The sequence below is a fragment of the Rattus rattus genome, chromosome 4 (assembly GCF_011064425.1).
Source record: "Rattus rattus isolate New Zealand chromosome 4, Rrattus_CSIRO_v1, whole genome shotgun sequence".
Lineage (NCBI taxonomy): Eukaryota > Metazoa > Chordata > Mammalia > Rodentia > Muridae > Rattus > Rattus rattus.
Genome location: NC_046157.1, coordinates 50,165,755 through 50,191,719, shown reverse-complemented (window position 1 = coordinate 50,191,719; position 25,965 = coordinate 50,165,755). Strand labels below are relative to the sequence as shown.

The 25,965-nt window shown below is 43.7% G+C and overlaps 1 protein-coding gene across 1 annotated transcript in view; it reads left to right on the top strand.

The window, feature by feature from the left end:
* Nucleotides 1–19,965, top strand: part of Ttc3 (tetratricopeptide repeat domain 3) — a 99,392-nt gene extending 79,427 nt beyond the window's left edge. Inside the window, exons 36-46 of the mRNA XM_032900389.1 lie at nucleotides 1,833–1,972; nucleotides 3,910–3,978; nucleotides 5,587–5,683; nucleotides 7,475–7,575; nucleotides 8,103–8,193; nucleotides 8,818–8,919; nucleotides 10,894–11,234; nucleotides 13,220–13,346; nucleotides 13,494–13,628; nucleotides 17,692–17,784; nucleotides 18,696–19,965. Of these exons, the coding sequence (XP_032756280.1) occupies nucleotides 1,833–1,972; nucleotides 3,910–3,978; nucleotides 5,587–5,683; nucleotides 7,475–7,575; nucleotides 8,103–8,193; nucleotides 8,818–8,919; nucleotides 10,894–11,234; nucleotides 13,220–13,346; nucleotides 13,494–13,628; nucleotides 17,692–17,784; nucleotides 18,696–18,770 (1,371 nt within the window). The 3' untranslated portion in view covers nucleotides 18,771–19,965. The remainder of the gene's footprint in view (nucleotides 1–1,832; nucleotides 1,973–3,909; nucleotides 3,979–5,586; nucleotides 5,684–7,474; nucleotides 7,576–8,102; nucleotides 8,194–8,817; nucleotides 8,920–10,893; nucleotides 11,235–13,219; nucleotides 13,347–13,493; nucleotides 13,629–17,691; nucleotides 17,785–18,695) is intronic.
* Nucleotides 19,966–25,965: the final 6,000 nt, after the last annotated feature.

Genomic DNA, 25,965 nt, shown 5'->3' with positions numbered 1-25,965 from the left:
CTGGCTTCACAACCTGGTAGTCAGACTTACAGTACTGTGTCCTGTATAATCCATTAAGCCTGATGTCTATACAGATGGTCTACAATGGGGTACGACGTACCCAAGAGGAAGACTCTGACTGCTGTTCTCTAGCTCCCATTCCCTTGAGGCTTCAGGCTTTGAGGGGGGTCTTACTGTGTAATCTAGGTTGGACTCTGAGTCCAGGTGCTTTTGCCTCATTCATGGTGGGAGCATAGGCAGGCAGCCCATACCAGGTTCTTCCAGCGCCTTTTTCTTTTATGTGCAGTTTGGGTCTGGAGTTAAGATTGTACTCAAGCACATGGTGAGTCCAATTATTCCATCCCTCAAACAACAGGTTTGTTCAGGTACTTTGTACCCTCCTAAATTCCGAATCTGATCTTCTTTGGTTGAGTCTACACGAGAGTAGGTGGGAATGATCATTTCCTTTCATGAAGCTGCCAGGTGGTGATTAAAAGCAGCATATGAGCTCGGGTCACATTTTCTCTGTGAGCATTGTGCAAACGCACACATGGTTATAATTCTTTATGCTTTTGTTAACTGATTTCTTATAGGCAGTTTTGCCAAGTAGGTTTCATGCTATTACATAACCATCCCACTTTCAAAAAGCCAGATCACAGGTGAGATTATTGGCCCAAAGTGTAAACGGAGGTGGCCTGGCTTCCAGTGGCACAGCAAGCAGATTTACATTGATACTGGCAATAAAAATAACCATGTAGAACACAGGAGCTTATAAGTATGGTAGGCATGGGGCCATCTAAGTCACAGAAATGATGTGACATGTTTGGAATTGGCAAGATTCTATGAGAAGGGAAAATGTGGACAAGACCAACCTAAGGGGACACCACAGAATTTCTGTTCTGCTCCTGCCACGTTGTAAGAGAGAGCCCATGTGTCACATCCATCCAGACTGTTCTCTGAAGTGGGTGGGACTCAGGCTTGCAGGAAGTAGACTAGTTAGCAGTGCCATGGCTAAAAGCATGGAAACCCACCCTGGGTGTCTAAGGCATAAGAACAGAGGGAGATGGCCTCTTGGGTCTGTATCATTTTTTACTTTAATGCCGTTACTTCCTGTTGTATTTGAGCAGTTTAATGTAGGGTGCACCATTCATTTAAGCGAGAAAGCCTGTGTTTTTGTAACTGAATCCTTGTTCTCAGTGTGTTCTGAACCTAAGCAGGAACAGGATCAGGACCTCAAGTAAGAATTAGGCAGTTAGTCTTTCTCTAGCAAATAGGAGTACAGAATTTTATTAAGCATTAGTTGGTAGTTGTGGAATTTGAGACCGGACACTATTTAACATTTCCATGTTCACATATTTCAAAAACCAGCCGCTCAAAAGGAGCTGAGGAATAGGTCTGGGAGTGGCACTGACTCTCGCCCTGCAGGAGAAGCAAACCAGCATTGCCCCGAGTTTCTCTGCTCACTACCTGAGATTCAGGCAGGTACTCAGTCCAGATTCCTTTAATGGCCAGCCACAGGTGCCTCATTCATATTTCTAGAAGCAAACAAAAACTGCTGGACTTGTTAGGTAAAATGTGTGCAGATTACTTGTAGGTGGGGATCTATGTAGGCTGAAGCCCTAAGTGTCAGTCCAATGGGTACACAAACTTCTTCCAAGTACCTTCCTGTAGGGAGTGCTTTTGGTCCAGTGTGGCTGCAGTGTGTTGACTGTCCTGGGGCTGGAAGTGGTAGTGTGCCTGCCCCAGGGTGCCAGCTCCCTGGACTTGAGGTGCTGCACATACTAAGATACTGTTCTTTTTTTCCCTAGAAAGTATTGCCATGGTTATTCAAATATTTTCTAAAATGCTTTTAGATTTCAAAGACGGAATTAGACTGGTTCCTCCAAGATTTGGACAGAGAGATTAAAAAGTGGCAGCAAGAGAAAAAAGAAATCCAAGAAAGGTTAAAAGCCCTGAAGAAAAAAATTAAAAAGGTTATCAATACCAGTGACATGTAAGTAACAGCTAAAGGATGGATGACATTATTTTAATACCCTGGGATTTCTGATTCTTTTCATTCCTTCTTTGTATTTAATTTCATAAGTAAAGACCTTTGTAGGGGCTGGAGAGATGACTCAGTGGTTAAGAGCATTGGATGCTCCTCCAGAGGACCCAAATTCAATTCCCAGTAGCCACATGGCAATTCACAACTGTCTGTAATCCAGCTTCAAGCAGTTTGACACCTTCACACAGGCAAAACTACGATGCATGTAAAATAAGAGTAAATAAATCATTTTTTAAAAGATACTATTTGGGGTTGGGGATTTAGCTCAATGGTAGAGCACTTGCCTAGCAAGCGCAAGGCCCTGGGTTCGGTCCCCAGCTCCGAAAAAAAAAGAATAAAAAAAAAAAAAGATACTATTTTCACAGTGGTTTTATATCATTTCAAAAACATTCATTGGAAAGTTCTCTTGCCTAGAACTTTGTCTGAGCTGGCATGTTTTCAGATAAATTACATAAAAGTGAGTGCAGCCCAAAACAAAGGCAAGAAAGAACCAGCTGCTGTTCAGATGAGCATCAGTGTGAACTTGAACTTGTTCCTTCTTACACTGAAGGGTAAGTGCGTGCAAAGCTCTATCCAGCAGGAAGGTTCAGGGGAATGATTTTATCCTTTCTTTTTAATCCTAAATCTTCAGATTATTAGCATTTGGTCGTATGATATGCAGGGTTTGTTAATAACTGCAGGTCTTGGGCGTAATTGTCACAGAGGCTATATCTGAGGCAGTCTCAGTTAGAGGATTGCCCATTGCCCATATCAGAGTGACCTGTGTCCATGTCTATGAGAAATTGTCTTGGTTGGTGACTGCCTTCCCACTCTACTCTGAGTCGCACCATCCCTAAGTGCACAGACCAGGACGGGGTAAGGAGTATAGCTCAGTGCGAACCAGACATGTGGTAAGCTGGAGAGTTAGGCAACAAACAGTTTTACGTGGTATCTCTCTGCTCATGCTTGAGGCCCTGCCTTGAATTCCCTCTGTCATAGACTCCTACCTAGAAGTGAGAGCTGACATACCTAAGTTTGACTTGGTAATGACGTATATCTCAATGTCTTAGTCACCATTGTATTGCTGTGAACAGACCATGACCACAGCAACTCTTATGAAAGAAAGCATTTAACTGGTCCATGCATTCTGTTTCAGAGGCTTAGTCCATTATTAGCATGGAGGGGAGCATGGGGAGGTGGGTGCTTAGAGCAATAGCTGAGAGCTGCATCCTGACCCGTGGGTGGAAAAAGAGACATCTGGGCCTGGCATGAGCTTCAAAACCTCAAAGCCCACCCACCCCCAGTGGTTCCTTCAACATTGCCACACCTACTCAAACAAGGCCACGCCTCCTAACCCTTGTGATTCTTTCAAATAGTTCCACTATCTGGTGACCATATAATCAAATATATGAGTCTATGGGGACCATTCTTACTCAAACCTCCATACACAGCAATAGAAACCAAACTAGAACAAGGCCAAGATTCTGTGACCCATTCATTCTTAAACTCCTGATGTTCAACATAGTTCCATACAATCCCTTAGGTTAGTTTCCACTGCTGAGCCTTGCACCAAGCTCAGGGACTTAACAACTGCTGTGTTTGCTCAAGGTCTAGCAATCTGGACCGTGAACCTGGCTGAACCATGCTTCTGTTCTTGCCAGTAGCCCTATCTATAACTGTCAACTGAAGATTGACTGTGTGTGACAGCAGCACCACAATGGTGTCATTTGATTACTTACAGAGTTATTCCATTGGTACATCATGCTCATGGAGACAATAAGTAAAACTGGCACTAAGGGGGTAGCTTGAGTTCACAGGGTTCTTTTGTTGACATGGGTGCAGTTTACTGTGTGAGGTTGTACTGAAAAAACCTGAGAGGTAATGAGTATTTGTGACTGCTTTTACAGGTCTGCACAGAAAAATGATGGATTAGATAAGGAATGTGAATCACAGCCGGACCAGTCCCTTGGAATCAGGCAACCAAGCTTTAATTATTCTTTTTTTTTTTTTTAAAGAGATTTATTTATTATATATAAGTACACTGTAGCTGAAACCAGAAGGTGGCAACAGATCTCATTACAGATGGTTGTGAGCCACCATGTGGTTGCTGGGATTTGAACTCAGGATCTCTGGAAGAGCAGTCAGTGCTCTTAACCACTGAGCCATCTCTCCAGCCCAGCTTTAATTATTCTTAATTAGTCTGGTCTCACTAGACTTTTAAGTACATTGTTCTTTATCTGCTTCTCCTAATTACTTCTTAAGGCTTGAATATGTATATATTTCAGGTTTCTACTTTTATTTCCCATTGTCAGTATAAAAATGCCTAGACTTATCACTATCATTTCTCCTTTTTTTGTTGTTGTTTGTCTTATTTGTTTTGTTTAACTAGGGTCTCAACTGTGTAGTCCTGGCTGTCCTAGAACTCACTTTGTAGACTAGGCTGGCTTTGAACAGATAGATCTGCCTGCCTTTCAAGTTCTGGGATTATTAGCATATACCATCATGCCTGGTTCTTTCCCCCCTCCCCCTCCCCAACTAACTTGAAACTAAAAATGTGCTTGAAGCACTCTTCTGAGCTGGGCGTGCAACAGTGCTTTTCTGGCATGAGGAGCTTGGCTTGGTTCCATCCCCATCAGTAGAAAATTACTTTACTGCCACTTGAGACTCTAGTCTCAAGCATGGAGTCATAGTGTGTTGCTCTGTTGTTTGTTGAATAGGTTTCATTGTGAACTTGTAGGGTTTCCTTGTAATCCTTACTAATGGATACTGTGTTGCTCTGTGCAGAGCTAGGTCTCAGAGATCAGCACTTAATATTTTGCTTTGCTCCTTTAATGCCATCTGAAAACTCTGTTCCGTTCCCCTCATCTCTGTGCCTTTCATAGTGTGTGTCCATGATGGAGCTGGCAGACACAGTAAGCAGACATTCCAGACTTACAGACACCTCTGCAGTGTTTTCTTTTGTGCAGGTCGTAGACTTTAGCTTTTATGCACAGAGGTCATGACACCAGAGAGGGACTGTGGGAGAGCTTACAGGTTCCAGAGGAAAATGTATTTAAAATGAAAACAAAAGCAGAGAGATAATGGGAAGGGTGGGCCACCTGGAAAAGGTCAGAAGCCAGGGAGGAACACAGGAGTAAGACAGAACACCGTGTTCTCATTGCTGTAGTGTAACTCAGGCTTCTGTACGCTGGTTTTAGACATGTGGCCATGAACATCGTTAGATAGGTCACCATTTCCTTTTCTTGTGTCTTATAATGGAATTTCAGCGTTTGAGAACAGTTGCACTCCAAAAGAATCGCACTCAACGTTAACTGCTGGTCTCCATCGACACACACGTTCACACGCATAGACACTCAGTCACACAAACTGGTGTTGTGCCCTCACGTGCACTTACTCCAGAGACGGCCTTTGATTCCTTATCTCGCTTTGATCACTCGAGAGTGCAGAGAGCTCAGTGAGTGGGAAGTGAGGCAGGAAGTTAGTCTAGGAAGCCTGATGTGATTTCAAAGCTGACCTGGCACATGACATCCTTGTGATCTCGGTGGCTGGATGTGTTTTCAAGGTTTTTTCTTTATTCTTCACAGCAGTGCACTCACAGATGAGAAGGCAAAAGTAGAGGAGTCTGTCAGGAAAGGGAAGGAGCTCTATGAAGAGAGTCAGCAGAGAGCTGTGGCTGCAGAGGTGAGTCCAGGACGCTTGGCAAGCAGCAGAGGCAGGGGCTTTGCTTCGTTTTTCTTTGTGTTAGAATAATGCTGTTCACAGAACTAGGGCGGACAGAAGTAGGCTGTCCTAGAATCTCATTTCTTAATAAAATAATCCTTATTTCTCTTTGCCCATGGAATTTTAGTTTTTATTCCTTCTTTTCAGTTCTAGGACTCCATGCTTGCCAGGCAAACATACCACTGGGTTATATCCCTAATCCCAAAATTTTTTACTTGTTTCAGAGTTGTGCCCATAAATATATATTAAATTTAATCAAGTGACATACCATTAGATATACCAATATTTACTAATCTTTCAAGAGCAAATGAAAAGAAGCCCCTGGGCTGAGAGATGCCTCTCTGTTACCAAAGTGCTTGCAGAACAACAATGAGGACCAGAGATCATGCCTAGAATTTGTATTTTGTAATAAGCTGGCATCGGGGTAGCAAAGACAGAAAGATCCCTGAGGTTCACCTGCAGGCTAGCTTCTCCTACTTAGCAAGTTGCAGGCTAGTGAGAGACCTTGTCTTAAACAAACAAAAGAGGTGGATATCACCTGAGAAATGACACCAGGGATTGACCTCTGACCTCTATATGTGTGCACATGTGTATACACATGTATACCCCAGAACCTACTTAATAAAATATATTTCTGACTGGGGCAGTGACTTGTAATTCTAATCTCAGATACACCAAGAAGCAGAGATGGGGAAGCGACAAGTCAAAGGACAACCTATCACTAAATATATACACGTGTGTGTGTGTGTGTGTGTGTGTGTGTGTGTGTGTGTGTGTGTGTGTGTAAATTTAGGTGTCTGCTTGAGTACTCCTCCATCCCCTAGAGAAATACACATTAATATTGGTATACTATTAATAATGGTATACTATTAATATTGGTATACTGAAGCAAAGGAAGTGGTTATGCTTGACTCCTGGCTTTTATTTTCTTTTTTTTTTTTTTCCGGAGCTGGGGACCGAACCCAGGACCTTGCGCGTGCTAGGCAACCGCTCTACCACTGAGCTAAATCCCCAACCCCTCTTTATTTTCTAAAATGTAATTTCTGACACTTACTTTAAAACCAAGTTCTGCTTGTTATTAAAAGCATCTATGATTTTTCTGGGAAACTGACGACAGTCTGGAAATAGCAGACTTCCCAGTTACCTGTTAACTGTGCAGTGCTTCTAAGAGGAGCTGGGTAAAGAGCCAGTGTACAACGCTGTACTCCGTGCCCAAGGGCATGCCAGCCTCCAATTTTCTCAGCCTGTTCAGCTCACATTTTATGCTACTCAGCAGCTGGTTTGGCTGGAGGGCCCTGTCCAGGTTATTGACCTGAATTAAAACAAGGTGTTCTGTGTCGCCCACAGTATTATACAATAGCTAGTTACCTTGTAAGGAAAGCTGCAAGTGTGCCCCAGATGTCAGTGCTGCAGATCCCTCCCTCTTGGGAGGCTTTGGCCTCTGGGTACTGACTGTGGCAGGAAGGGTCATGGAGTCTTCCAGCGTAGCTATAAGCTGGCCTGTGCTTGTGTGCAGCTAAGCAGAACGTTGTGTGGTGTCATTGATGTATATGCTTTGGGTGCCATTTTCAAATTCTTAAGTTCTCATTCCCGTTTACCTGGTACAATGACCGCATGCTCATGTTCTAACGAGCTGCCATCACACTTTATTTAAAGAGAAACTGGAAAGTACTTTACAAGGTTTACATGTCAGTGTTTTAAGTAGCTGCACATCTTCATTTGTAAAACATTTATCCTCTAACATGTGGACAGGTGTCTGTGCTTGAGAACTGGAAGGAGCGAGAAGTCTGTAGACTGCAGGGCGTGGCAACACAAGCAGAAGCCTGTCTTAAAAGCCTGAAGCTGATGAACAGGTACAGGGCCCCTCACTCTTCTTCCAGTAATGCTAGAAACACTTAAAGCAAAAACTAATTTAAAATGTTCCTCCCCAGGTCTGCCCAGAGTGGTGCCCCATCCCTACCCACACAATCTTATATTTACCCTCCCCCAACACACACACACAAATGAAAATAAATAGGTAAGGGACCAGTATGCCCAAAAAAAAAAACAAACAACAACAAAAAACAAAACAAAACAAAGCCAAAACGCCCAAAGTAAAACCATAGAATTCATTTTGTGTTGGCAATCCCCAGTAAGATTCCACTGGGGGAGATTGGCTCTCTCTTTGTCACTGGGTGTCGATTGCACACAGCTTTTTTCTTAGGGTCTGTGTTTCCCTAGTTCTGAGGCTAAAGTTTACACCACCATACCTGGTCCAAAATTTATAGTTTCAAAAAATACTTTTTATTTTGAGTTTGTTTCTGTTTACCTTTACATGCTTTTTAATGTTTCCCCTCTGTAAAGTGGATACTAAGCAGTTTCCTATTTTAAAATTTTCCAGTGACTCTGCAACATATCCGGATGTGGAGTGTGATATACTTTCGTGGGAAACATTCCTTTCTACTGTAACAGAAGAAATTGAGAACACAAAGGTAAGTTAGAAAACGTCATAATTATACTGAAATCATTATGATGGTTTTAATTCTCAGGAGGCTACTGTCATATTTAAAACATTCCCTTTTTTTCGTTGATTTTTTTTTTTTTTCTTTCTTTTTTTCGGAGCTGGGGACTGAACCCAGGGCCTTGCGGTTGCTAGGCAAGCACTCTACCACTGAGCTAAATCCCCAACCCAAACATTCCCTTTTTTTAATGTTATCAGTTGTTTTTGTTGAATTACTGTGAACTTTTCATGAAATTATCTTAGAGGATTGGCTCTCAGAGGCTTCCAGCATTCAGAGGATGAGGTCTTCCCCGGAGCTCACTCTTGTGAGAAACAGTTTTCTTGCTGTAGTGATCATGGGGCCTGGGAGGGCCACTCTGCTTTCCTTTGCAGCCTCTCCCCACTAGAAGCCTGTGGGCTAAAAGGTTTGGGTGCATGGGTTTGTTTGTTTGTTTGTTTGTTTGTTTGTTTGTTTGTTTGTTTTTAGAATGATTATCTTAAAGTTTCATCAAACTCTTTGTCATGTAAATTATCTGATAAGAAAAAATGTTAACTGCAAATAGTGGTTTTCTTTTGGAATATTTTAGAAACTTCACATTTTTCCTTCTACCCACAGTGTCAGTTTGAAGAGCAAATTAAGGCTATTAAGAGTGGCTCTCGACTCAGTGACCTTTCCAGTATACAGGTTTCTGAGCTTTTATTTCCTGCTTGTTCAATGGTGAGTTGATCAGTGTGAAGAAGTGCATAACCACACTGTCCTCCTAAACTCTCCAAAGAAGTGTGATTGATTGTTCTCTGAAAACGGGAATGCGTTAGTCTTAATGTTTCCTTGTTGTTGTGGGTAGCTTTCAAGCTTTAAACATTCTAATGTAAATGGATCAGTGTTTCTACAATCAGGCATGAGAACAGGAGAAGATGTGCTGTGATGCATTTCTGTCACTTTCGTGTGCCATAGTGTCTGTCTGCTTTCTTGCTGCAAGGTAGGTGTGTGTGTGGGTGTGTGTGTGTGTGTGTGTGTGTGTGTGTGTGTGTGTGTGACAATAAACTACATGTAATCTAGGATGTACGAAAGTAGTCTGAGTAACAGATGTGTGTGGTTGAAGCCACAGTATTTATCACCATCTGAAATTAAATTTCAGATACACCAAGAAGCAGAGATGGGGAAGTGACAAGTCAAAGGACAACCTATCACTAAATTTATATGTAAAGAAATACATGTGTAAATTAAACTTCTAGATACTTGGTGGCATCAAAGTCTTAAGTCTGTTTCCAAATCAGGTACAAAGCAAGTAATGCTTTGTGTAAGACATGCAGGACTTAATTGGACTCTTTACAATTTAGTAAATATTCAAAAAATGTTCATGTTCAAAGTTCAGAGACCTCTCAGTGTAACAGGAACTTATGTAAAAAGTATCCTTGGAAACTATTTTGTGCCTCATATCTCCCTCATTTGTTCACTGGGTATTTGATAGTGATCAAGGTTAAATGTATGCTAGGCTCTCAGTGCTACAGGCTTATGAGAAGACAGACCTCTAGACCACAGTCACAAAGAAAGCATGCTGATATTTTTTCCAGCCACTAGTGTGGATGCCCTAGTGACATAAATCCTCCCTAGGGTAGGAAGGGGTTGAGAGGGTAGTGTTTAGGAGAGGGGTCTGAAGTTGCAGTGAACAAAGCACATGCTGGGAGCTAGAAATAAAAGGTACACGCAGTCTGTTCTTTGGGGGAAGGGACTTGAACACGTAAGGGCCAAAGACCCAAGTGTGAGCTGTTCTTTAGGTCATTAGGAAGGCTGTGGTTTAGGCTTCTAGTCAGAGGTTGTGATGCGATCAATGCTTAACAAAGATGAACTGGAGGGAGGAGTAGATAAGAGGACCAGGCTGGGGTTGGGGGATTTAGCTCAGTGGTAGAGCACTTGCCTAGGGAAGCGCAAGGCCCTGGGTTCCGCCCCAGCTCCCAAAAAAAAAAAAAAAAAAAAAAAGAAGACCAGGCTGGAGGACTTGTGCTTGGCCCATGACCCTCTGCAGTGCGTGGAGGAGGGGAGACAAGCTGGGAGCAGTACAGAGGAAGACCTGTGCTGCTGAGGAGACTGGAGCAGTGTGGCTGTATGAGAACGCTGGGTCAGGGTGGGATGAGAGACTGCTACTGAACCTGGATTTGAGCACATTGAGTTTGGTTTCTCCAGATCACCCAAATGGATGTGCAGATGAGAAGTCTAGACTAGGAAGTAAGGAGAGAGAGGAGTCTAGAGTTCAGATCTAGGCCTCTAGCAGAAAATAAAAGGTAAGCACTACAGAGAGCTGCAGGATGAGCCTGGAGAGACCACAATGCTGTGTCTCTCTGTCCTAGATGAGTGGAGACAGCTTTGAGGAGTTCTAGGGCAGGTCATTCTGATAAATTAGCAGGAGCTCAGCTGCCAGGACAGAGGTGTGGTTAGGTAGAGTGGAGGGAGAGCTGTCAAGTAGGCACTTCTCTAATTTTACTAATAAAAATAACAGTTGTTTTAAAAGTCACACATCTGTATGTGTTCTAATGAGAATTTATGATTGCTGATATTTTAAAAGTTTACTCAGTGTATTCAAGCTTGTTGAGGGAGCACTGCGTTGTGAGCGTGCATACTCTGAGATCGATTGGTTTCCTCCCTGTCACTCAAGCCCTAAGCGACCTAGCTGTTGTGGTCTTTATTCCACAGATCCATCCTCAGTTACTCTCTGAGTCTTCAGGATATGAGGATCACGGGCTAGTGGCTTGTGTAGACAGCATGACCGGAGCAGTCCTCAACGATCCGTATGTGGGGCCTGATAGTGGCTGCTCAGAGGAAGTTCCAGAACTGTCACTGGGATCGCCTACCCATCATCCAGAAGGTGCTCAACAGTTAGAGCTTAAGAAGGCTAGCCAGGTGTCTCCATCAGAACAGAACCCTGAGGCTGATGAAAAACCATCTGGGCAGGCCACGAGGTCAAGCCAGTCTCCAAAAAAGCCTTTCAACAGTATTATTGAACACCTGTCAGTGATATTCCCATGTTATGCCAGGTATAGTTGTGACTCTTAAATATTGCATTAACTGTTTCTTTGGTGTTTGTTGCTACTGTCCTGTGGAGACAGGGTTTCATCACTGTGTATCTCCGATGACTGGAATTCACTATGTAGTCCAGTCTGATCTTGGACTTAAAAGAGTTCCACCTGCCTCTCCTCCTGACTGCTTTGATGAAAGGTATATGCTACCGTGCCTGGCCATTGAATTGTTTCCTGGTCAGATAAAACTATGGCCAGTTACAGACTGCTGTGAAAAGAACACATTTTGCTGAGAAAAACAAGCACTTCATTTCTTGCCTCTTGAGCCTATAGTAGTGTGTAGTGATAGACACTAACCCAGGGCGCTCTCCTTGTTAGACAAAATCTCTAACACTTAGGTATACATCCAGGCCACATGTAACTGCTATTTTGTTTGTATCAGGATTGGAAGCATTGACCACTGAGTAACCCAGCAGCAGCAGAGCCCATATAAGATTTAATGAGATTTGTAATACACCAACATTATTTGTTGTGGAGTCAGTAAATGAGGTGTAAAATAGTAGCTCTGTATCATAGTGGGAAAGACATAGCAAAGAACACAGGCAACTTACATTTTGCAAACATGAAGTCTAACTTTTTTTTTTTTTTTTTTTTTTTTTTGGAGCTGGGGACTGAACCTAGGGCCTTGCGCTCGCTAGGCAAGAAGTCTGACTTCTTAGAAGTGTGGGTGGAAATACTAGATTGAATTCAGAAGGGAGATTTGTGCACATATCACAGAGGGACCTGTGTGAGTCTCATGCCTCAGTCAACAAGCGCTGTTTATCAGGCTGAGTGTGGCTTCTCACACTTCACTGTGTCTCTGCTTCCCAAAGTTAAGATCTGTGGACTGCTAAAGACAGCACTGCCCTTTGTACCTGCATTGTATTTTCTTTCTCAGATTAATGACAGACTATGAAATTGAAATTTAGAAACAAAGTAGTCATTAAAACGTCTGGGGCAGATAGCTGGGGAGATAGATGTCTCAGTCTGGTAAAGTACTTAGGCAAACATCAGGACCAAAGCTCGGATCCCCTTCACCCTCATAAAGGCAGCAAAGGCACTCACTTCAGGGGTCAACACAGCAGAAGCAAAGAAGACAGGCAGACAGACTCCTTGGGCCCACTGGACATCAAGTCTGTCCTTTCAAAAAAAAATACACAGGAGAATGACAGAGAACGACACCCAGTGTTGACCTCTGGCCCTGTGTGTGTGCACACACAGACTCACTGTTGATCTCTGCTGTTGGCCGACCTGACATTCAGCAGCAGCTGTAGCTGGGTCGTTATTACTGAAGGCCAGGTGTTGTTGTCCATCCCTTTATCATAGCACTTGGGAGGCAGGGCAGATTTCTATGAGGTCAAGTTGGTCCTGGTTTACATAGTGACTTCCAGACCAGCCAGCACTACACAATGAGGCCCTGTTGCAAAAACAGAAAATGTAATGTTAAAATACTTTAAAGATTTGTTTGTTGAATTTTTTTAAATTATTTATTTTATGTGTGTGAGTGCACTGTTTCCCTCTTCAGACACACCAGCAGAGGGCATCAGATCTCATTACTGATGGTTGTGAGCCACCATGTGGTTGCTGGGAATTAAACTCAGGACCTCTGGAAGAGCAGTCAGTATACTTAACCACTGAGTCATCTCTCCAGCCCCTGTTTAATTTTTTTAGTCACATGTGTCTGGTATGGTGTACATATGAGTGTAGGTGCCCATGGATGCCAAAGGAGGTTCCTGGATACCTAAAGCTAGAGTTGCCAGTGTGTGGGGGCCTCTGATGATTGCTAGGAACTGAATGTGGGCCCTCTACAAGTGCAACATGCACTTTAACTGCTCAACCACTTCTTTAATCAAACCCTTCTCTGTGCAGTGGTCACAGTTAGCTGTGTGCAGGATTAGGTCTGGTGTGTGTTGATAATGATACTGAGTTGATATTGTTATTTATCATCCACATTTCCCTTCCAGCTCCGAGCTTTCTGGTTTTATTAAAAAAGTTAGAAACAAAAGCAAGAACTCATTCTCGGGATTAAGTATTGAGGAGATTGTTGAGAGAGTAACAGAACACATTGTCGAGGAACAGAAGAAGAAGAAGGTAAGATGTTCATCATCGTGCTTATTTGTACAATATGAGAATAGGAAGCTTTAATTCAGACGCCAGTGCACAGAGAGCAGCTGACTGGAGATGGTGGCCAGACTCAGTAACTCACTTCATCTCTCTTCCTCCTCATCACCTCGGAAGCCAAATCCAGGAAAGGACAAGAAGACATCTGAGGCTCATCCCACTGCCTCTGTGACCAAGTCTTCCCCGAGTCCACCCTTGGCAGCTGCTGGACCATCAGCTAAAACCAAAGGCCAGAAAAAAGATGATGTCCCTGTGAGTATCAACTGTGTGAGTGCATGGCTTGTTTTCCTCTTCTATGGGACAGCAAGGGAACGGAATTTTTAATCCATAAGTTAGCCCTTTTCACTCTGAAGCTTCTTTTATTTGAGACTAAAATAGGGACCAGAGTTTGCTTTATTTGAATATGCATTCATATCTGGTACCCAGAGCAAAGACCCTGCGTACAGTAAAGGCCCTGACTGTCCTGGGCATAACCCAGCTTTGTGCTATGCCTGCATATCTGCAAATGGTCAAGTGTGTTGATTTTGTAAATCACATGGGAAAACTGTTTCTGGATAATTTTATTCTGTGTAAGCAAGGCCTTTGTACTTGAGCCTGGGCAGCAGTGGAGTAGCCATGCTCATGCTACTTCTACTCTTTCTTGACTGCCTGGAAGGAGATAATGACATCGCCTAGATGTACCCAAGAGTTGACGTTGCTGTGTAAATCTTGTTTTCCTTAAAGAAAATAAGTGTTTTATTTATATGGCACATGTGTTAAATTGTTATTGTAACTATATATATAAATTGGCACAGTTTTTTTTTTTTAAAGATTTATTTGTTTTATTTATATAAATACACAGTAACTGTCTTCAGACACCAGAAGAGGGCATCAGATCCCATTACAAATGGTTGTGAGCCACCATGTGGTTCCTGGGAATTGAACTCAGGATCTCTGGAAGAGCAGTCAGTGCTTTTAACCCCTGTGCTATTTCTCTAGCCTCCTTTATTATCGCACAGCTCTATAATTGTTCATATCTTACAGGCGTGAATGAATGTGTGTGAGCCTGTTAGCTTTACCTGTGTGAAGCTGTGGACGTCATGCCTAGCAGACAGCAAGGACTCCCTAGGCCTTACCACACTGAGTGCTAATGCCAGAGACCTACTAAGGACACACGGGTGGCTCGAGGGGCACCTTCCACTTTAAGTTGCATTTGGTGTAGAATATACTTTGCCCTGCTTCTCCTGCTATAATGCAGAAGTGAGAGTCGGGTTAAAGTTGCTGGCTACAGCAGTCTCTCAGGCCCGCAGCACAAGATGGTACAGAGTACAGGGGTGTTGCCTAGAGTTAGCTAGTGAGTCTTTGGGAACTCGTCCTTATTCCTCTTGTGCTTTTAGGGTTTTGGGGGTTTGTTTGTTTGTTTGTTTGTTTTCTACTGCCTTGTGGAGCTTTTCCATTTCTCCCCCATTGAGGTTTCCAAGGGTCACATCTCTATTTACCCAGTGAGAAAAGGGGAAGAGGGATTGCAAAACTAGGTCAAAGCCTGACTTCCCTGGAGCTTAAGTGAGTTGTGTCTTCAGTGACCCTCCTCCCAAATGGGATTTTCCAGCATTTATTTATATATATATTATATATTATATATATATATATATTTTTTTTTTTTTTAAGATTTATTTTATGTGAATACACTGCAGCTGTCTTCAGACACACACTTAGTGCATCGGATCCCACTACAGATGGTTGTGAGCCACCATGTGGTTGTTGGGAATTGAACTCAGGACTTCTGGAAGAGCAGTCAGTGCTCTTAACCTCTGAGCCATCTCTCCAGCCCAGCATTTATATTTTTAAAGGAGGATATTTCACTCCCTTCCCCTTCCCTAAGAAGTAGAGCAGGCAACATTTGAAGGAGAGAGCTGTTTCTGTGATGATTTCATCTCAAGTGTCTGCTTGATGAGCTGGTGACAGGCCTCTCTAACCTGGGAGACAGGCCTGAGGCGTGCCTAAGGGGATAATCTGGATGAGGTTTACCTGAGGTAAAAGACCCACCAAGTGTGCACGTATTATTTCCTAATGTGGAGTCCTAGACTGTGGGAAAAAAGTGCATGTGTGCACATGCAGGAACAAGTGCACACTCATGTACCTATGCAGAGCCCAAGGTCCTGCTCTATCATTCTCACTGTATTCTCTTCAGAACAGCATCACTGAACCTCTGTGATTATAGACATGTGCAGCTGTGCTCACCTTTTAATGCGAGTCCTGGGGATCCAAACTCAGGTCCTCATGCCCATGCACAAACACTCCTACCTGCTGAAGCAGGCTACAGTAGAAGATGCGAACTGTAAGGGAATTGTATAGACTAAAGCTGGGTATGGTAGTATATACATGTAATCCTACTCAGGAGGCTGACGCAGGAGCCTGGGCTCCTGTCTCACAAATAAACTCAAAGAGCTACCCTTACCCAGAATTACCACAGTGTTATTTACTTTACTAAACATGATCAAATGTTTGGGTTACTCTTGGCAAAACTGATTATTTCAGGGTGGCTTGAGGGTGGCTCAGTGATTAGAAGCAGCACATACTGGTGTTGCAGAAGGCCTACTTTGTTCCTAGCACCCACATCAGGTAACTACTGGGTACCTGTAACTCCAGTTCCAGGGGATCTAACACACACCATTGGTATGAACAAGATGATCACTTTGGTCTTAATCTTTATGTCCTTGGCATGGGTGGGTGGGAAGAATTCCAGATTTGTTTATACTTAGAACTATGTATCTTGCTACACTGGGAGTCAACTTAACTGTAAGGTTTTCCAGGTCGACTGCTCTGAGCTCTTCAGGCTTTATTCCACATCTTAGGCCTCATTCCTCCCTGTCTTCCCTGACACTGAGTCCTGCACAGCAGCCAAACAGAGATCCCTCACTATAGCTCCTGCCCCATATCGGCCTGGGCTCTGTTAGCACCTCAGGAAAGAGCAGAACTCCACAAAGCTGCAGCTTGACCCTGGTCAGTCACTTGCAGATGTTTCTGGGTCAGTTTGGGGCCCCAGTTCTTATTTGTTGTTGAAGCCTTATATAAACAAGATTCTTGCTTCTTAGATGCTCAAAATTATGATGAAAAGTAGAACTTGGTGTCCACTAGGGCAAGTGCTGTGAGGCACAGGAGGCCAGAGACCTGTTTGTCTCCATGTGCAGTGCTGCACAATCTCTTTATTGCGTTTCCTAGGCAATCCACCAGAATGTTCTGTTTTGATTTGTACTAGTAATCCATGCTTAGAGAAACCTCAGGAAAAAACTAAACCTGTCTTAGCCAGGGGTAACCCTGTTAACATTTTATATATCAGAATTGTTTCTAGGTACTTCTATAGATGTAAAGTCTCTTTGCTTATTAATTTAAAAATTAATTACATAAATATAATGCCACATCTGTATTTATCCAGTGGTCTGTTAAGACCTACTTTCTGTGTCACCGTATACCAACTTCAAATACTATAATTGGCCATAAGATAGTGTTTAGGATTTCAATGCTGTGAAGAGACAGCATGGTCAAGGTAGCTCTTATAAAGACAATATTTAACTGGGGCTGGCTTACCCCTTCAGAGGTTTAGTCCATTATCATCATGGCGGGAGGCATGGCAGCATTCAGGCAGGCCTGGTGTTAGAGGAACTAGAGTTCCTCATCCTGATCTGAAGACATTCAGGAGACGACTCACCTTCCACATTGGGCGGAGCCTGATCATAGAGGCCCAAAGTGTACCCCACAATGACACACTTTCTTTAACAAGGCAATACTTCCTAATAGTGCCACTCCCCAGACCAACTGTATTCAAACCACCACAGATAGTATGTTGTATATGGTTACGTTACATTTCAAGTCCCTGACTGATTTGTAGCACTAACCTATTTTTACTGCCACATTTTAGGTATAGGATGGGAGATGGTCATTACAGTATTGTTCAGGCACTGTTAACTGTTGAAACAATTTCCTCTGAGAGAACTAGAATTTTAGGTTGTGTTCTGGGAAGAGTCCTGTTTTAGAACACAGTGTCTCTGTGTGGTCCTGGAGCTTGCTCTGTTAGACCAGGCTGGCCTCAAACTCTCAGAGATCCTCTTGCCTCTGCCTCCTGAGTGCTGGGAGTAATGGTGTATTGATTTTTTTTTTTCCCCTTAGAAACTATTTTAAAACAACCTGTTCTTCACTCTGTTCAAGCTCAACTGAAAAACAATCTGACACCCTTTGTCGCAAAAACACTTTTAGGCCACTTTTGGCCACGTACTAAGTCATGAGAGCACATATCATAAAAAGTTAGTTTATTATTTAAACATATTTGTTTCCACAGGCACCAGATGGAAATTCCTGTCAAATATGCCATGAAATATTCAAGTCAAAAAACATGCGTGTGCTAAAATGTGGGCACAAGTTTCACAAAGGGGTAAGAATTATCTTTGCCTTTATAGCAAACATTTTGAAAATAAAAGTGGACTTTTTTTCTAGGAGTCTATATTGTGTTTGCAAAAACATTTTTAGTTTGTAAATCTCCACATGAAGTGTGCATATGACTGTAAAAATAGGTGTCTTGTTGGGGAAGTGGGTAGGGTTCTCGGGCCAGGGGTGTCTGTAGTTCTGTAGATGACTCTTTCTGCCAGTCATGCCATGGGCAGAGAATTATATGACTGCCTAGCTATATTGGCTCTGAGACTCGAAGAATTAATTCCCTGAAGGGTGGTTTCTTGTGTGACTAAATGAGTAAATTGTACCCTGTGTCTGCTAGGTGTAGTATATGAAGCTCAGTTTACATGCTAACAGCTGCTTCTGCCTAGACGTTTGGTCCATGTCCTTCCAGGACTAATCGTCTCCATATCATGGCACTGCTGGGTTAGGACAGATCAGGTTAAACATAAAGTACTAACTAGAAGGAGTGGAAAAGCTTGCAGAGCCTCCTTCAGATGTGACACCACTTGCTTGGGCCTTCTGGCTTCCTATGACTGCCCAGCCATGTGACAGCAGTCCCCCAGCCAGGAGCAGCAGCCTGGAATGTAGCACACAAGCTGGTGAGGAACAGTACTGAGTGATTCTGTGGCCACAAAACTCCTTGTACAAATCAGTGCAGGAAGCTACAAAAGCTTAGACTGAGGCCAGGGTTTAAGGGAGGACAAGGCCCTTAGTGAGATGATGAATCCAGTTCTGGAGCACTGCCCTGAGCAGCCATTGATGTCTTAAGTGTTGGCAACACCAGACTTAGAGGTAATATGAGCTGTATCCCTGCCAGAGTCCAGTGATTTGAAGGAGCCAAGGCCCATGTGTTCCCAAGGGCTCCAGCTGACTTTACTTTCTCACTTTCAGTGCTTTAAGCAATGGCTGAAAGGGCAGAGCACGTGCCCCACCTGTGGCAGCAGTGACCTGCTGTCAGAAGAGTAACCTGTTGCGCCATCATCACAGTCCCAGCCCAGAAGAAGATGGGACCCTCCTTCCTGTTGCTGTAGGTAGTCACTCCTCACTAATGCACCATGCACTTCATGAGTTAAAGAACAACAATGTCCTGTTGCCAGTGTAAAGACAGCAAACATGGACACTCTCGCACTGTGCATCACAAAGCTAACAAATCGAAATCTTGAATGCAGTCTGTCCTAAGTCCAGGCAAGTGACAGCCATGTGTGTCTGCAGTGCTGTGTCACCACGTCCTGCATTGTTGGAGCTGCTTCAGGGACACTGAGATGAGCAGGTTCTTTGGAAAGAACTGTTGCGCTCCTCAAAGCAGTGTTCAGATTTTAAAGGTTCTTAGCCTCCTCAGTTCCTTATGTGGAACTGTAGGATCCCCTTCATAAATTTTTAAAGTGCTTATGTGATCCAATTGGTCTACATTTTGGTAATCAAGTATAAAATACTTTTTAAATTAGTATCAGCTAAGAATATTTTTTACCCTGGGAAGATGCTGTCTGTTCACAGGAGTCCCACACTTGACACTTACACTAAGGTTACCATGTAAGTCTCATGAGTCAGCCAGTGCTTGGAAAGGCCCGGCTGAATGCAGGACAAAGTGCTGAGCACAGGACAGTCACTCTCACTCTCCTTCCTTATTCTTCCTCCGGAAGAGAAATGTACTACAGTCCTGACGTGTTGGTGTTAACATTGTTCTGTTTGACTTTTGTGTAAAGTAATGCATGCAATCTTGTAATGTGGCCTGAAAAACAAGCTAACTGTATTAGAAACTATTCAAAAACTAGGTATTTTTTAGTGACCTGTAGGCAGTGGCAAATACAGACACGTGAACCCAAGATACATTACATTTCTTTCAAACACAAAGAAACAAAAATGTTTCCCAACGTGTTCTCTGCTGCCCTGGAGATGCTGTCACCTTCGACCTGTGTCCATGTGATTTGTGGTGTCTTAGTGACCTAGTCTGTAGCTCACTCTTTATTCTGAGACACTGTCCCTGGTGTACGTGCTGTAACAGTGAATGCAGGCCATGCTAAAGTGCGCGCACAGCAGCTTATGATACCTGTCGGGCACAGAGGCATAGCTATTGAGACAGTGAGCTGTGCTTCACGTCAGCCTGTGAACATGCCTTACACTTGTCCAGTACCTGTCAATAAAGAGCATTCTCAAAGATCAACCGTTAACTGTCGTTCTTGCCAAGGTAATTTAGAATTGCATCCTGCTTGGAAATTAGGGTTCTTTTCTGTCAAATATTGAGGAACTGACTTTATTTGGAAAGAACAGGCAAGCTTCATCTGACAATGAGTCTGAACCAAGGATCTTGGGTTACTTTAGAGCCTGGATCAAAACATTCCTTTGTGCCTAAATACAGCTTGCCAGACTCAAGTTCACAAGACTAACTTTTTTTTTTTTTTTTTTTTGTTTTTTGTTTTTTTTTTTTTTTTTTTTTTTTCGAGCTGGGATTGAACCCAGGGCCTTGTGCTTCCTAGGCAAGCGCTCTACCACTGAGCTAAATCCCAACCCCTAGACTAACTGTTTAAATCTGTGAATAGAACATTTATGCAGAGATGACGGTCACTGTTCTGCCTTGATGAAGACCTTTTCATGTGGGCACATGCAAACCTGCTCACGGACTGCTGAAGCTGACCACTGGGGCCTTTAAAAGATGCTTGGTATTCTGTGCACTAGTAAGGAAAGTACAGTCTGTATAGACGGCCTAATGTTAGTTACCTAAAGCAGCGTTGTCAGACACATTCTTTAGAGTCTCTTCATATAGAGGTTGCTTTCACAATTTTGAGTTGATGGCACGGTACTGATACTTGGGACGATTCACCCTCTGGGGATGTGGCCTCCTCCTGAGCTGCCACCATCTCAGACTGTATTCCAGCACCAGTTCTCAAAACCTGGAGGAGTAGACAAGACGCACATGCTCCTCACAGACGACTGAGGGTACCGGCAATCCTCCACCCTTAATTTATAACCTTACCGTGGGACACCACTCCTATTCAGCCTTCGGCCAATCCCCAGCTCCATGATGGCCATAGTAAGAAGCGAGCACGATTTTAAACTGTTACTCATACAGTTGTATTCAGAGAGTAGCATTCAATTCAGATAATATATAACTTGAAGCAGTGGCCATGCCCTAAAATTAGATTCTTTTCTCTTGGAAATGATTAATTTGTTGTGAATAATGGGTAATGAATATAGAACTCAAGTGGGGCCCTAGCAATGCATGATGTATTTGTAAGGTGATAGGAAATAGTGAAAGCAGATGTCAGAGGGATCTCACACCACAGCTCAAGTAGCAAGACTATTTTAGTCATTCCTCAGTCATAACCCTCTCTGGAGAAGTTGACTCAAGAACACAGAAGATTGACAGACGTAGACGCCCCTTTCATCAGTAGATGGGTACTGCTGGACTGAGGAAGCACTGCCAGGCAGCACAGTGGCAGGGTAGTTGCTAAGAACAAGGACCAGAACAGCTTCTGTAGAGCATTGCATTACCTTCATGCAGTCACCTATCCTCAGTGTCGGTGGTCAGGCAATGCCAGGAATGGAAATCCATGGAAACTGGGACCGGTCGCTCCAGTGACTTGAACACCTGCATGCATGTCATCAAACTAGACATTTTGATATAGTAGTAAACAAGAGCTGGCCCCTGAGGGTATGAGCAAAAGCAGAGTATGCGCACGTAAGAAAATGTCATGGCACCATCATTCTGTACAGTCTGCATCTACTAGTGACGTATGTACAACAAGAGATGGCCTGGAACAACTGGTCCTTCCATTGAATGAGTAGCAAATAATCTGAGGCACATAAAGGAGAGTTGACTGTCTTAGGTGAAAACCTGTGAGTTACATAGGTGGGTGTGGCCCTGTAAAACAATTTGTTAGATGAAAGTGGAAGCACTTTACAGCACAGTGTGAACTGGATCAAACGCCCCAAAGTGACTTCAAAAATATTTTGCAATCCTGAGCCCAGGACACTATGATCCTTATCTCTTCATTAACAAAAGGTAATTTCACCTATATTTGTCCCAAAGTGTTTCTGTGAATGCTGTTTACTTGTTCAGAATAAGGCATGTGCACCGCTGCCTTAGAAGGGCCCAAGCAAGACTGGTCACTCCTTGGCTTAGAGTTGGAGCTATTCGTCATCCTGCCTCTGCCTTACATGGTTTCACTGTTCCTTGCTTTAAAGAGAGAACAAAATAGCAAAAGTATGGAAATTCTAGTCAACTGAAAAAAAATCCCACTGAGTGGACTGTTGGTCAAGGCATACTGGTTAACACCACATCAGAAAAAGATTTTTGGCTACATTAAGAATAATAATGGGGCTGTAGAGATGGCTCAGTGGTTAAGAGCACTGACTGCTCTTCCAGATGTCCTGAGTTCAAGTCCCAGCAACCACACAGTAGTTCACAACCATCTGTAATGAGGTCTGATGCCTTCTTCTGGTGTGTCTGAAGACAGCGACAGTGCACTCATAAATACAATAAATAAATATCTAAAAAAAAAAAGAATAATAATGTTGGCTAGCCCCCTGGAAATTTTTTTTTTTTTTTTTTTTTTTTTTGTTCTTTTTTTCGGAGCTGGGGACCGAACCCAGGGCCTTGTGCTTCCTAGGCAAGCGCTCTACCACTGAGCTAAATCCCCAACCTCCCCCTGGAAATCTTTAACCTATCACAGTACAGACATGCTAATTCCAGATGAACCAGTCCTAAATATGGACGGTAAGATAATGTTTTCCTTCAAGACAACAGGTTTCTTGGAAAACGATAAAGTTGGATCTTACTTCAGGGTTGAGCTCCTGAAAAGTGAAAAGACAAGCCATGTAGTAGAAGAGACAAAGACAGAACAGCGATTCCACAAGCACACAGGTGGTTCATACACATCCTGATTCAAGATAAAACCTTACCAGGATGATGCTGTACATTGTCCTGAGCTTGCTGGATACGTAGACTTTAGTATCATCTACCTTTGTGAGGGTGAAGGTCTGGCGCCCTGGAGTCCACTCCATCTGACCTAACCAACAAGGCCACTTAGTATGTTTTCAGAGGTTCTGTAAACCAGTCTTCAGGTTGTTACATGGATACTACACAGTGAGTTCTATGTTCAGAGGTGTCTATCACGTTGGGAGTGCAGAATCATCAGAAATAACCAGAGAACCTTAGGGCCTTGCCTGCCTGAAGGAGACACAGCTGGTGATAGGCCTTTCACATTTAACATAGTAAGGTCTCCCGGAACTGCTTAGATGATTTTCTGCTGAATGAACTTCTTTCCAGCACCCTCAGGCTAGGAACCTCACCCTTGCTGGCCATGAAAGGACAGGGTCCACTAGTCTCTGAACTAGGGACACAGCCTTGTTGAGATGGGCTCTTCAGAGTTCTAGGGAGCCTCTGCATCTTGGCATGAAGCAGGAAGCTTCTGTGTGAGTACATGATGCTGACCCCATGCTGGAGTAACTCGTCTTGTCCCCTGAGCAGGTAATGGGCCAGGCCTGGGGCCTTGTCAAGAACCTTCCAAGCAGAGTGGAAATTGCCATCATCTATAGCACAGGGTGCTTCAAAAAGAGAAGCCTGTGTTTTTGTGTCAAATAGTGTCATTGTTTTCAGCAAATACCTTGAGGCTCTATTGAATAAATACCAGTCTGCTTCCTAAGGTCTTCCTCTGTATTTAAGAAATTATGTATGAAGGCATTCTGCTGAATTCCTTTAGTCTCTATTTCAGCTTCTATTTATTTGTTGTGATAGAACAGTCTTAATTTAGATCTTCCTGCCACCAGTTCCAAGAAATCCGCCACCAGCTCCAAGTTTCGTGTCCTGAAGTGCCACCCCATTCCAGTGGGGTGAGCCAGCAGCCTCTGAAAAGAGAAGGCAGTGAAACAGATGGGCATTGTACTTCCAGATGCTGGCTGCCACCCAGCGCCAGCAGGACTCCAGCTTTCTTCTAGCCTCTGGGGAGGCTGCATTGCTTTGCTTCCAGAGGCACAACTACCACAGTCACTAACCTGCCAGACAGAAAACTGAAGCCAAGCCCTTCTCACTTCCTGGGCTTTCAGGCACTGAGGGACAGTGTCCTCTAACCACTGTACATCTGACAGGTCCTGGTTCCTCTGCCTTGCATGTGCCTTGCAGGGGCCTTGGAATACCCAGCTGCCCACTCCTCCCACCCTCCCAGAGCAAACCAAGTGGCCCTGGACTCCATGATGGCTACATAACATTGACCTGCCATTATTCATTCAACCATCAAATATGCCACAGTTCTAGTACCCCAGTTATAACAGAATAGACAAGAGCATTCCAATAGCAGAGGCTGACGTCAAGTAGGACGGTAAAACACGTGATATGATCCTGGTAATCCAGAGAAGAATGGAACCAGGAAGGGGAGAAGAGGGGGTAGGGGCAGTAGGTGAGGTAGGGTTTCAGCTTTGGACAGAGGCCCAGGAATCAGCCCTTGATAGCAGCTAGGAAGAAGGGAGGAGGGAGTGGAGGTGATGACAGTGGGCAGACTTGGGATCATGAGGGAAGCTGCCAGCACAGCAAAACCTGCTGGTGTATTTAGTTCTTTAGAAGTGGGAGCTGTTGTTAGGGACAGAGTGAGGTGCTAGAGCACAGCGGCCTAACACCAGCAATGAAGCATTTCCACAGAGCTCTTCTTAAATGTTAGTACACGTCATCTACACAATGGAATATTACTCAGCTATCAAAAACAACGACTTTATGAAATTCATAGGCAAATGGTTGAACTGGAAAATATCATCCTGAGTGAGCTAACCAATCACAGAAAGACATACATGGTATGCACTCATTGATAAGTATATTAGCCCAAATGCTTGAATTACCCTAGATGCCTAGAACAAATGAAACTCAAGACGGATGATCAAAATGTGAATGTTTCACCCTTCTTTAAAAGGGGGAAAAAGAATACCCTTGGCAGGGAAGAGAGAGGGCAAAGATTAAAACAGAGACTGAAGGAACACCCATTCAGAGCCTGCCCCACATGTGGCCCATACATACAGCCACCCAATTAGACAAGATGGATGAAGCAAAGAAGTGCAGACCGACAGGAGCCGGATGTAGATCGCCCCTGAGAGACACAGCCAGAATACAGCAAATACAGAGGCGTAATGCCAGCAGCAAACCACTGAACTGAGAATAGGACCCCAAGAAGGAATCAGGGAAAGAACTGGAAGAGCTTGAAGGGGCTCGAGACCCCATATGTACAACAATGCCAAGCAACCAGAGCTTCCAGGGACTAAGCCACTTACCTAAAGACTATACATGGACTGACCCTGGACTCTGACCTCATAGGTAGCAATGAATATCCTAGTAAGAGCACCAGTGGAAGGGGAAGCCCTGGGTCCTGCTAAGACTGAACCCCAGTGAACTAGACTGTCGGGGGGGGGCGGCAATGGGGGGAGGGTGGGGAGGGGAACACCCATAAGGAAGGGGGGGAGGGAAGGGGATGTTTGCCTGGAAACCGGGAAAGGGAATAACACTCGAAATGTATATAAGAAATAATCAAGTTAATAAAAAAAAAAAAAAAAAATGTTAGTACATTGACCTTACACTCCAGGAACCTAACAGCTAAGCAAAGAATATACCTAATACACTATTGTTCTTACCAGCCCTCTGAACTCATGCTTCCAGTCCTTTCCCTTTCAGTTCTTGTCTTCTGGGCTGGCACAGTTGGTCTGCCCTGCACTCACAGCTGCCTGTTCCTATTTGCCCCCACACACTGCTCTTTCTGAACACAGCCAGTGCCTACTCAGCAGCCAGGCCCCATCCTACCACACTGTCCTTTCAGTGTGGGACCTTCACAGCCCACCTCACCGTTCAAGCTTGTGGGTGATAAAAATGCGTGCCTTGCTCATAGCTGCTCAGCAAACATCCCAAAGTACACAGATGACATAGGATAGAAACCACATAACACAAAACTGGTGGCCTTCACATCCAGTGAGCCTGGTGAGCCTGGCCCTCATCTGGTTTTTCTCACAGTACCAGACTCGGTCTGCCCGTTGTCTTCCAGCATCATTTTAACTGAAACTTTGGGAATATTAAACCCACTGTTTTCAAGTGTCATGGCATTTAAGTGCCCTTTTCATACCCATTTAACAGATGCAGAAACAAACCTCAAAGTTTAAATAACTTCCCCGAAGTAATACCTGAGTTCAGGCT